This window comes from Desmodus rotundus, chromosome 1, assembly GCF_022682495.2.
Source record: "Desmodus rotundus isolate HL8 chromosome 1, HLdesRot8A.1, whole genome shotgun sequence".
In the NCBI taxonomy this organism is placed as follows: Eukaryota; Metazoa; Chordata; class Mammalia; order Chiroptera; family Phyllostomidae; genus Desmodus; species Desmodus rotundus.
The window spans coordinates 112,127,821-112,140,724 of NC_071387.1; the positions used below are offsets into that span (position 1 = coordinate 112,127,821).

The following is a 12,904-nucleotide window of genomic DNA, read 5'->3' on the forward strand; positions in this document are numbered from 1 at the left end:
CCATATGGGTTTTGAAGTCAACTTTGGAGCTTTTCTTCTTCCCAAATAATCCATGTTGAGTTAGACAGAAGACGGACAAAAGGAAAATATTTCACAGTGTGCTCTCTGAGAGGTAGAGTATGGTTTTTATTTTCTTCTTTGATTTATTTTTCTGTTCCAAGCTTTCAATGGCACATAGCATTACTTTTACAATCAATCAGAATAAAAGGCAGTAAACATTGTTTTTTAAAATGTGTGAAATATGGAAAACCAATTAGCGCTCAACGGACCTTTAGAACTCTTAGAGCTGCCAGTTGCTTCGGGCCCTGAGTGCTTTGAAGAGCATGGGCTACTGAGCCAGGAGACATTAGGTTCCAAAATTTGGGTCACTGGCTCTGATTTTCTTCCACCCTTGAATGTCAAACCTAAGGCAGCTTTCTTAGCACAGGGAGTGTAATAATAGTAACATGGGGAGAGTGTCTTGTGTGCCAGGAACTGTCCTAAATGCTTTACAGATACTCATTCTTTCCATTCCCACGACAACCCCACCGTGTAAGTTATTATCATGTCCATTTTCCAGATGGGGACACCAAGGCTAGAGAGATTAAATGATACGCAGCTCGTAAGTGGGAAACTGACTGGAACCCAGGCAGTCTGGCTCCACAGTCTGCTCTCCAAGCCACTGTGCTACACTGATTCCCTAAGTATGTTCCTCATAGAGTTTCCTCCTTGTCCAGGCCACATGTACCTACAGATGGTACACTCCTTCCACCAGTCGAGTCAGCATCTTCCTGTCCTGTCTACTCCCCAGTGACATAGTGAAGCCGAGCATTTCCCTATAGCTCCTTCCATTCATTTGGGTTCTTGCACATGCTATTACTTACACAGGTAAAACTTTTCCCCACACACTTCAGATGACCGAGTCCTTCTCATCAACTTTAAATGCCACCTCCTCAGTGAAGCCTTCCCCAACAGTCTTTATTAATTACATCCCTGTCTTTATCTTCTGTCATTGCACTCTGAGTGTCTCTGTATAGCACTTATCACAAACATCTAATTGTAATGTGTTTTGTAGCTGTTTATGTCTGCTTATTTATTTCTTAGAGCAGTATTACAGCCTTATGGCTGACTGTGGAATCCAGAGTCTGACTGCTAAGGTTTGAATCCCACCCTTGCCACTAACCAGCTGTGTAACCTTCAGAAAATTACTTAACCTCTCTGTATCTCTATTCCTTCATTTGTAAAATGACCCCTCATAGGACTGTGGTGAAGACTAAATTAGAGAATACGTACTGAGTGTGAGGAGTAGGGCCTAGAAAGGAGTAAGTGCTCAGTAAATGGTAGATGTTATTATTTCATTTTTTTGTCTCTCTCCCTAGAAGAGAGAGAAGGGCAGAGGTAATGCCCATCTTATTCACAAGCATATCCTCAGCACATAGACCTGGAGTATTGAAGGTGCTCTCTAGAGCTGCTGGATGAGGGGATGCCTCAAGCCCCCTTGTTATTCCAGGCAGCCAAGATAAGGAAGGGGCACAACACACCTTGTACCTGAGACAAATGGCCATCAGGGCCCCTATGGAGCTGCCAGGGAACGCAGTGAGCTGAGTCCTCGCTGAGTCATGGCATGGGAAGATGGAAAGGATCTGTATTCATGATGCTTGGACAGAATTAGAAGGATTCTCCTGACACTTGTCACCTCTACCACTACAGCCATGGGACATCCCTAACGAAAATAATAGCAGGAGATTGGGTTCACTGTGGGGGGCATTGGGCTTCTGTCCTTGGTGCTGAAATAGCTTTGCTTTTCAGTTCATAGAGGGTTTCTACCCCTTAGCCCTGTATGTGTTTTACACATGCCTGTACCAAGATAGATATAAATTTAAATTTTCTAGCCTGATAAAGGAAAAACGTTAAGCATCTCAGTGAACATTTATGGAGCAGTCACTATGCGCTGAGCACTTTGCTAAGCCCTCTCCATATATTATCTCATTTAAACCTTCACACCAACTCTGTGAGGCAGCTATTATTATGATCACTGTTTTCCACTTGAGAAACCGAGCCATCACATGTTCGGGTTGCCCACGATTAGTGCAGACCCAGGACTTGAATCGAGTAGTCTGGCTCCAGAGCCCAAAGCTTGTCCCCCCACAGGTGGCAGTCTCTTGTGAACCTATTCACATGGCTGGCTGACTTCACACATTGTGGTTTTCATGCTTTGTTCCATGACTTTATTTCTTAACTAAAATGCTTAGGTTGTACTTATGCTAAAGGAGTAATCTGGGTTCAGTGACAGACCACTGGACAGGAAAAGAAAAGAATGGGAGATGGTTTTTTCCCCAGGCTATATATTTTGGATGACTTTGGATCATACAGCCCTCTGGGTCTCAATGTGTGTGTGTGCCTGTGTGTGTATTTAATCTATAGAATTAGTTATTTTAGCTGATTGCTAAGATTCTTTCATGCTCAAACATGCTGTAAAAGCTGAGGTGCAGAGTTCTTCCTTTTAGAACTCATTATAGGATGAGACGGGTCTGGAATAATTTCATACTCAATGACTATGCTGAGATTATAGCCAGAAAATTAACTGAATTGAGGGACTTCTTCATTGTCTCCTTTCAGAGATCATTTCCAAAGGCTATAGATGCTTTCTTTTTTAATTATGTTTTTTTGTTTATGCTGTTAGAGTTGTCTCAATTTTCCCCCTTTCCCCCTCCACCCAACCACATACTCCCCCAGGCAATCCCTAAACCTTAACTCTTCTCCCAGGGTGAGAATCAGGACCCCTCCCCACCTTCCATCTGGTTTCCTTTGATGCTCAGCCAAGTAGACCTGGTCTCTGTGACATCCCAGCAGAATCCTATTTAGCTATGACTTTGTTCCATAATGTGCCAGTTGAGCAGTCTCAGAAAAGCAAACTACCCAGCCCTGAAAGGTGCATCCCAGGAGGTAAAACCAAATGCACTTGATTCCACGTTTGCCCTTAGGTGGCCTTTTCTGAAAATAGGCAGTTCTTGTGAGGTCTTCTAAGACCAGCAGTGAGCCCTTTGGTTCTGTCATTTCTGCACAGTGTCTTTTTGAGGCAGTAGAAGTTCTCAGGTCCTTCACTGCATCCTCTTGGTGTAGTACCTGGCAAATTAGGACTGGTGAAGAATGGCAGAGTGGCTAAGAGCTTGCATTGGATTTTTCCAGATCTGGATTCAAGTCTAGGACTGCTATCTGTGTGGCTTTGGAGAATTGACTTAACCTTCCTGTGAGTCAGTTCCTTCATCTGTCAAATGTGTGTTAGAAGAATCAAATACCTGGTTAACTAACTGCTGCGACTTCCTGATTGCCTGACAGGTGTGGCTGTCACTCTTCCCTTTACTTATTTACAAAGTAAATATTTATTGAGCACCAGCTGAATTCTAAGCACTGTTCTAGGCATTAAGGATATAGCAGTGGACGAAAATAGATGAGAATCTGTGACCCCTTGGGCCTTACGTCTAGCAAGGTCAAATAGACAACAAAGTAAATATCTTGTATAGTTAATATATCTTGTATGTGCTATTGAAATTTTAAATATCTTGTATATGCTATTGAAATTGTAAAATGCTGTGGAGAAAAATACAGCATGGAAGGATGATCAGGGATGTGCAGGATTGGGGAGGGATGTTATCACCATGTAGGAAGGAACTGATGGTTGGGTCAGTCTATTGCTTGGGTGAACTGTGCTTACCAAACTCCTTGAACAGAGTTTGGTAAGCACAGTTCAACTTTGTAACCATCATCCACTGCACTTTCCCAGGACAGCTGTACAGGGATCATCTGACAAATGGGGTAACTGGTGCTCAGAGGGATTAAGCCAGCCCCACATCTCACAGTCTGTGAAAGCAGAGGCAGGACTGGTACCCAGATCCTTTTGGTGTCTGTTTTTCGATAGTTCCACCTATTGACCCATTTGCCCCCGGTAACCAAGTCAGTGGGAGGTGAAACTGAAGGGAGGAGTGTCATTAGTCACCTTCTATGTCTTGGGCCCATTGCTGCAAATCAATCTGCCCTCCATCTGTCAGGCAAGAGAGCTATGTACCCTTTACTCGTGAGCCAGCATCTAAGAAAAGACACACCCAGGTGTTTACTGACATACCTTGATTTCCAACCTTTAGCTTTCCAAGTTATGGTTAATTCACAGAACAGGAAAAAAAAGCAAATCACTAAGCTGATTCCTTTCATCTGCTAGATACCCAGGCTGTAGGTCTGCCACCTTCTCCCAATCCAGACCCAGTTCCCGGCAGCCCCTCTCAACAGGAACTTTTCTGAGACCTTGGGCATCAGTTGTCTCTATTTTTACTCATAATTAACCAATGCACGTGCTTGCTGCTTATCAGTTTTGGAATGCAGTAAATACAGCAACCAATATTCCAACCCCATGAATATTTTATTTTGGAGATTTTACTGCATAAATATTGTATTTGGATATTATGGTCTGGGACATCACATTAAAATTGCAAGACGATGCTATTATCCCATATAATGGAACATAAAATTAAAAAGCTGGTCCATGGAAAGAAAAATTTTGCAAGTTCTTGTACCTGTATATCTTTTATTTTTCTCTCTGGGTTAGTCTTGGTTACCTTGTAGGTTTTGATACAAATTATATGAAATTTAAAGTGTTAAGCATGGTTGAATGCACTAACTGGACATTATTATATAACTTAGCACCAGCCACAGTCAAGGTAGGATTTTATTTTCTTAAACTCCAGGCTGCTTTTAATGAACTGGTTGAAGCCAAGCTTTGTGTCTGTGGTGTGATATGGTGAGTATAATGAAAAACCTTCACCAGATCACACCCTCTACAAAGAGACCCCTAACCCCTTCATCCATGTGAGGCCAACTTCAGATGTGGCATGTGGAAAGATGTGTTAGAGAAAGAATAAGACCAAGGAGGTTGGATACCTAGGTCTTCTGTTGGCTCTGTCCTTGCGTGTGTCCTCTGCACGCCCTCAGAAAAGTTGTCAACTTTCCCTGGGCTCCATGCAAAGCCTGCCCTCCCCTTCTTTCAGCATTACCTCCACTGTCAGACAACCCCTATACTCACAGTGACACGATGGCTACCACCAGCTCCAGCTTGTGCTCTCTCAGCCAAAAAACCCACAGAAGAGCCTTCCTGGTAAATTCAGTGAAAATTTGGGACCCAATCTCAAACTCAGCTCGAGTTTCTCACCCATTCCTGAACCAGTATTATGGTGGCCAAGCAGATGGAATTGACCGGCCCAGGGCACATTTCCACCCCTGGTGTTAGAGTAAGGTGCAAACCCAAGTAAACTGGAAATCGAAGACTAGTGACTGACCAAAGTAAAATCGAGATGTGGTTCCCAGAAACATGAGGAATGGATGCTGGACAGACAGGAACAAGGGATAAAGCACCAGTATGAGCTACAATGTGGATGAACCTTGAAAACACTATGATAGGTTGAAGAAGCCAAACAAAAAGACCAACAAATTATAGGATTCCATCTATATGATTCCATCTATATCCAGAATTGGTAAATCCATAGGGACGGAAAGCAGTTTGGTGGTTGCCAGGGGCTAGAGGGTAGGGGGTGGGGGAATGGCCAGTGACAGCTCATTGGCATGGAGTTCGCCTTTGGGGTGATGAAATATTTTGAAACTAGATTGAGATGATGGGTGCACAACATTTTGAATGAGCACCATGCCATTAAATGGTACACTTTAAAATGCTTGATTTCGTGTTGTAGAGCTGGAGGAGCAGCAGGATCCCTGCGTCGGGTGGCCTCTAGACTAAGCTCCCAGCTAGGTAACTAGCTCCTGAGAAGTGGGGATCACCCTGACTCCCCCTTGCCCTGCACTAGAGCCAGCACAATGCCTGGCACATTGTAGGTGTGCAGTTAATGCGCACTGTGAATGCACAGTTTGGGCCAGAAGACTGGGTGTTTGCTCTGACCCACACACCTGTCTGACCAGCTCTTTGACCATTGATTTCTGCATTTACAGAATAGGAGGTGCCAGCACTACCTGGCCTGCTTTGCAGATTCCCAAATATTTATATGTGTATACTCTAAAGCCAGAGTTGTCCATCTGAGGCCCATAGAAGGAATTCAGAGGACCCAGGACTTTGAACGGGAACAAAATAATCTTAATTTTCACTAAACGCTAACTGAAATCTAGCTAAACATAGAGAACAAACCACAGAACTATGAGCAGTAACTGTTAGGAATCACATGCTTTCCTATCACATTATAGTTGATGCATCTACCTCTAAATATCAGTTATGCTCACCACTTCTTCACAATTACAGTGGTTATGAGACCTGCCACAAGATCTTGTTATTTCATGTGTTAAGAAAGAAACACTCGTAATTACCATAAATTTGATGTTTTAAGAAATGTTTTTAATCCTATATTTAATGTGTGAATCAAAAAGCATATGAATTACTATATCATAACTTCACTGTTTTTTTTAAGTCCTCACCTGAAGATATGTTTATTGGTTTTTTAGAGAGATAAGAATGGAGAGAGAGAAAGAGAGAGAAACATTAATTGGTTGCTTTCTGTATGCATCCCAACCGGGGATCGAACCCACAACCTAGGTGTGTGCCCAGGCATGTCCTGGTCAGGATTGAACCTGCAACCTTTTGGTGCCGGGATGACACTCCAACCAAATGAGCCACCTGGCCAGAGCATAATTTTGCTGTTTAAAAATAAAATTTGTAATCCTGTGTGTTTTGATTTATGAACATTATTCTGAAATGAGTGTCCACAGTCTATGTTTAATAAGCTACCAAGGTGTCTGTGGCATGGAAAGATGATTTCAAAGTTTCCTAAAGAGAAACCAGATGTACCAGAGGATCATTGCCATCTAATTGTGCTCAGCAAGTCCCCTAAATGTCTCTAAGCTTCAGTGCTCTCATCTGTGCAATGGGTGTAATAATAGCACCTGCCGCAGAGGGATAGAGTGAGGGCCCAGCCTCACTGGTGAAGACCAAGCGACAAACTAGACACAGAGCCACTGGCTCCATACCTGGCACACAGTCAGTGCTCAATAAATGCTTTGATCACCATGATTGTGCCATCTCGTTTGGACTCCAGGTGGAGGCTCCTTTGGGCCAATGGCTTCTTTGTCTCTCTCAGGTTCATCCGGAAACAGGGCCTGGACCGGCTGTTCCTGGAGTGTGACGCCCACATGTGGCGCCTGGGGGACCGGCGGATCCCAGAGGGCATTGCCGTGGATGGTGGTTCAGATTGGTTCCTGCTGAACCGGAAGTTTGTGGAGTATGTGACATTCTCCACAGATGATCTGGTGACTAAAATGAAGCAGTTCTACTCCTACACCCTGCTTCCTGCTGAGGTGAGTGTCTGGGAAAACAGTGCCAGAGAACGGTCAGGGTTGGCTCTAACCTTTGGAGCAGAGCGAATGCTGAATTTCTGGCAAAGCAATGCTGACTCCAATACGTAGCCCTCCAAACATCCAGTTGAAGGTGGAGAATAGCATTGGCTACCAGGGACCTTGCTGTCATAGCAGTGCCCCTGGCCCCCTCCAGTCTATGGAGGCTGTGTGGAGTAGACGTACAGTGCTGCCACCAGCAATCCGCAGTGTCTTTGTGAAAACTAGAAAAGGCAGCCCTGTTTAAGGCACCTGGCTCCCACTGATAATAAAAGTCATCATAATATACTAATTTTGTTAAAACAGGACATTTACTGCGTCTTTCTGGGAAACTTTTAAAAAATACAGACGTCTGATTCTACAGTGTTGGTGGCAGCACCCCTCACCCCAGCATTGCGTGGTGCCTAATCTGCACAGCTGGCCCTTACAGGACACCCCCCACACTGACAGCCCTCAGGGGGAAATGCTTGGGACTCAGCATTCCCTGTTGGCGTTTGGAAGTATTTGAGAGCTCCAGGAAGTCTGTCATCACTCTTCAGACCCCAGGGTGGGAAGCTGTGTTAATTGGGGCTGCAAAATACGATAGGGTAGGTGGCTTATAAGCAACAGAAGTTTGCCTCTCGCAGTTCTGGAGGCTGGATGTCCAAGATCATGGTGCCAGCATGATCGGGTGAGGGCCCTTTTCCAGGTCACAGACTGCCTACTGATAGTTCTCACTGTGTTCTCACAGGACCGATGGGAACAGGGATCTTTCTGGGCTCCATTTCATAAGGGCACTAATCCCCATTCATGAAGGCTTCACCCTCCTCTTCTAAGCAGCTTCCGAACGCCCCACCTGCTAACATTATCACATTGGGGGTTATGATTTCAACCTCCGAATTTTAGGGGGACACAGTCAGTCCTTTTCAGAAGCCCTGTTGTATAAGACTGGAGACTGTTCTAAAATAGCCCTGGCCCATCTGGAAATGGTTAGGCACCCAGAGCTGAAGTGTTGCCACGGGCGTGCCAGCAGCCTCTTTATCAGATCTGGGCTGAAAGATTCTAGGTTAAGCTCCCTGACCTCCAGCTCTTAATATCCTACTTCAGAAAACTCCAGAGCCGGTTCTGTTTCTGTTGAGCCTGTGACCCCTCCTGTGAATGATCCACCATTCCTTCCTGGCTGTGTCCCATCTTTGGACCCCTCAGGTGATATGTCTCTAGGACAGACACGACAGTGCATCTCATTCGATGTTTCCATGTCCCTCACCAACGTCCGGGGCAGTGACAAGCTCTGGGTAGGGCTGACTGCCTGCGTCACTCCAGAGGGATGATGGGCTTGTTGTAACCAGGCCACGTTTTGCTATTCTGCACACATGTTAAGTAATCAGCTTTTAATCCTATTTTAGCGAAAATCACCTTTTCTCTCAATTCCTATAACCTCCTCATCCATTATCTTGGAGAGAATTTCTGTATCATTATAAAAGGACATAGGGCAGTCAGTAATTGGGTACTTTTCCCCACTGCTTGATAGAGAATATGTGATTCTGTGGGCTTGTAGACGATTCAAGCTTAAAATACAGGTTCACCAGCATGTCATTTAGCATCATGGGAAGGTCAGCTGGGGGCGGTGGGCGGAGCCTCATTTTGCCCACCCACCCATTGAGAAGAGACTGCTTGGAGCTTTGGTTCTTTTAATCAAGACGCTCATCCTGGAGCTGGCTGTCTCTGCCCCACCCCTGCTGCAGCACACACAGGCATATGACAACCCAGGTCCCTGTTAGATCCATCCCCTCTACCCTAGCAGCTCTGCCTCGCCCTCCCATCTCCCAGACTACTTCCAGGGAACCAGCTCAGAAGAAGTCTGAAGGTTGTGCCATAAATTTGTAACAGGCAGACACATGTTCCCCCATAGCTTCCCCTAGGGAGCAGAGAGCAGGGAAGAATGTATCTGCCTGGTATCTGGGTTGTCATAAAAGTGTCCAAATAAAAGTCAGTCACTCTCTCTCTCCCTCTCTCTCTCTCCCCACATTTCTAACTATGTCCCTCCTCTCTGACCTCTCTTTTCACTCTCAACATTACATCTTTCTCACACTCCTAGGAGAGATGGGCCAACAGTTTTAGGATTAGAAGAAGTCGTTGTGCCTGGTTCAGCACCACAGACAGCAAGCAGCCCCTCCCCCCCCACCTCTGTAGTCACACTATATCTGTATGCCTTCCAGCCCTGGGGCCTGATGCACCCAGGAATCTGGCCTCCCTTACCCAGGGGTGAAATTCCACAGCACTGGTCTTCAGTTTCTGACATGGCTATTTGCAAAGCAAGAACCAAAGGGCCCAAGTTTTCCTGAAAAATTGCCCCCATGTTTTCCTCTAATCCCCACGTGTTGACATACCCTGAGGGACTTTTCCTCTCTCCTGAGCAGACAGGAGATTCCTGGATGATAAGAGGTAACCTGAAATCTGGGGAAAGATAACTAGAGAAACACTCAGAATATTAGACTTCTGGATAGAATGAAGCCACTCTGGATGAAACATCTGGTGTATCCTGAGTAGAACCAGATTGGCACTGACCCCAACTACAGGAAGAACAGATGAGTTTCCAAGGGAGTCCCTTTGCAGTCAGGTGGTCCCAGGGCAGGACTCCCACCCCATCCCATTCAAGGGAGGCTGGAAGAGGTCTCAGCTGGTTCCTCTCTCCCCTGCAGTCCTTCTTCCACACGGTCCTGGAGAATAGCCCCCACTGCGACACCATGGTGGACAACAACCTGCGCATCACCAACTGGAACCGCAAGCTGGGCTGCAAGTGCCAGTACAAGCACATCGTGGACTGGTGCGGCTGCTCCCCCAACGACTTCAAGCCCCAGGACTTCCACCGCTTCCAGGTGAGCCCACCACACCCTGCAGCCTCCCGAACCACACCTTCCCAGCCAGCCTCCGCAGGCATCCAAGGCCAGGCCTGCCGATCATCTAATCCCCCAGTCTTCAACCTGGCTGTTGATAATAATCATGACAACATCAATAGTGACCACCATTTTTTGATGACTCAATGCCAGGACTCCATGTTGGCTCATTAACCCTGCAAAAACCTTGCTAGATAGGTAGGTAGGTAGGTAGGTAACTAAAATTATTTTTATCCCATTTTAGAAATAGAGAAAAGGAGGCATGGAAAGATCAAAAACCATGTTCAAGGTCACATAGCCCAATGTATCTGTTTCCAAAGGCCATCCTTGTATTCATTTCTATAGATTGCCTTTTAATCAGAATCCCCTGAAATAATTTGTTAAAAACATATCTCTGGGTACAAACTTGAGTCTTACCTGGGGCAGTTTCTCGGCCTCAGCACTGTTAACACTGGGGTTGGATAATTCCATGCTGTGGGACTGGCCTGTGTGTTGTGGGGTGTTTAGCAGCATCCCTGGCCTCTACTCACTAGAAGCTGGTAGCACACCCTATTGACAACCAAAGTGTCTTCAGACATCACCCAATGTCAACCGGGGGCAAACTACTCATCTCCAGTGAGGCCCCGGAATTTTTGTGTTTAATATATTACAACTTTGGGCCCTGATCAGTATGGCTCAGTTGGTAGGGCGTCGTCCTGCAAAGCACTAGGCCACCAGTTCAATTCCCTGTCAGGGGAGGTGGCTGGGTTGCAGGTTTGGCCCCCAAACAGGGCACTTATGAGAGGCAATTGATTGATTTTTCTCTCTCACATCAATGTTCCTCTCCGTCTCTTTCTTCCTCCCTTCCCCTATCTCCAAAAATAAATTTTAAAAATATTTAAAATATATATTGTACAACTTTGGGAAATTCTGATGAGCAGCCAGGTTTGGAAACCACCATACTTTGTTAATGTAAAGGAGTAACAAGAGGCAGAAATGTTACTGTCCTCAGAGGCATCTCTGCACAGCCTAGCAATTTACAGTTTTGGGGAGAGTGGGGGAGGAGGGTGATAAATGCTTTATCTGCTTCCCATGAGCCCCAGACCTTTCTTTCCCATGTGAGCACCCCTCCTGCTTCCTCTAGGCCAACACCCCAAGCTCCTTCCTCCTCTCCTCCTCAACACGTCCCCACCCCAACTGCAGAAAACACAAACAGAAGGCTACAAAATAGATGAACACATCACTCTGAAGTCACTGGAACCACAATGTGGAGATGGCATGCTGCTTCCCAAACCATTAAGCCACAGGGAGGATGGGGACAGCAGGGCCAGGTTGATAACCCAAGGTGCCCCTGCCGACTCATACTGACCCATAACTGAGTCGGCTCCCCACATGGAACTTCCAGTCTCTTAGCCGGGCTCCTCAGAGTGTGGTCCACCAACCAGCAGCATCAGAGTCACCAGGGAGTGTGTAAGAAATGCAGAACCTCTGCAGTTTCAGACCTGCTCTGCAGGATCTGCATGTGAACAAGGTCCCCAGGTGACTGGAAGGCTCTGTATGTTTGAGAGACACAACGGTATGGATCTGCCCCCTCCAGGCTCTCGCTGTGGGCATTGGCTTTACTGGGTAGACATCATCGCCATTGGGCAGGTGGGGAAACTGAGGCACCAAGGGGAAAGCTTACTTGCCCATGGACACTCATGTAATGGAGTTGGGCTGAAGGTCCCACCCATACATTTCCAGTTCTGGTGCTGGGCTTTTTGCACCAGACCTTCCTGGTTTTGTGTCTGCACAGATGCAGAACAGAGCAGGCTTCATCCCTCAAGGTCCCCACCTAATGTCTTTTGCCTCTCTGTAAGTGGTTGCTACAACAGTATTTTCTTAGACTCTTCTTTTTCCAGTGGCAGATTGAGAGCTACCCAGATACCTCCTCGAGCCCATGTTAATTTAGGCATAAACTTGAGTGACATTTTTGCCCTATTGCCCATGCAGAAAGGATCTGCTGAGCAGAAAGAAGGTTGCAGGGGGAATATTTGACCTATTCAAAAGGAACAAAGAAAGAATTTCCACTTTTGTAGAGGACCAGTCATTGCCCTCATTGCAAAGGACCTCATCATTCAGAGCAGGCAGCTGTGGTGGTTCTTGGGAGCTGGGCCCTCTCAGGCCACTTGTAGGCAGGAGCACTTGTATCCCCAGCATTTCACAGACATCGTGGTCTCTGATAAAGACTGACTAACATAGAGACAGCATTCTCATTCTTTCACAGTAAGCAAAGATCAAGAATATCCTTCAACATCTAGAATCAAAAAAATGCTGCCTGTAAGGAACTCAGAGTTCTTGTTGAAGGAACTCCAAGGAAGAGAATGATAAATATAGAAACGTGCCCTTTTAGAAATGCAGCTGTGATCAAAAAATCGTGGATGAAGAAAGAAGGCTGCCCTGCCACTGAATCCAATTCTCTGCCCCCAGAAAACAAAGTCTTAGAAGCCTCTGATAGCAGGCTCAAGGGGGAAATAATAATAGTCACATAATACTAGCAACTAACACTGTGTGCCAGACTCTATGTTGGGTACCCATACTATACCCATTTTAAGGACAAGGAAGCTGAGGTCCCAGGTGACTTGCCCAAAGACATATACAGCTAGAAAGTAGCAGAGTGAGGATTTGAACTCAGTAGTGTCTTTTCAGTA

At 45.8% G+C, this 12,904-nt stretch overlaps 1 protein-coding gene across 1 annotated transcript in view; it reads left to right on the plus strand.

The window, feature by feature from the left end:
* The window catches only part of XYLT1 (xylosyltransferase 1), a 302,709-nt gene that overhangs the window by 258,461 nt on the left and 31,344 nt on the right, over nucleotides 1-12,904 (plus strand). The window contains exons 7-8 of the mRNA XM_053929510.1: nucleotides 7,107-7,323; nucleotides 10,041-10,217. Coding sequence (XP_053785485.1) covers nucleotides 7,107-7,323; nucleotides 10,041-10,217 — 394 coding nt within the window. The remainder of the gene's footprint in view (nucleotides 1-7,106; nucleotides 7,324-10,040; nucleotides 10,218-12,904) is intronic.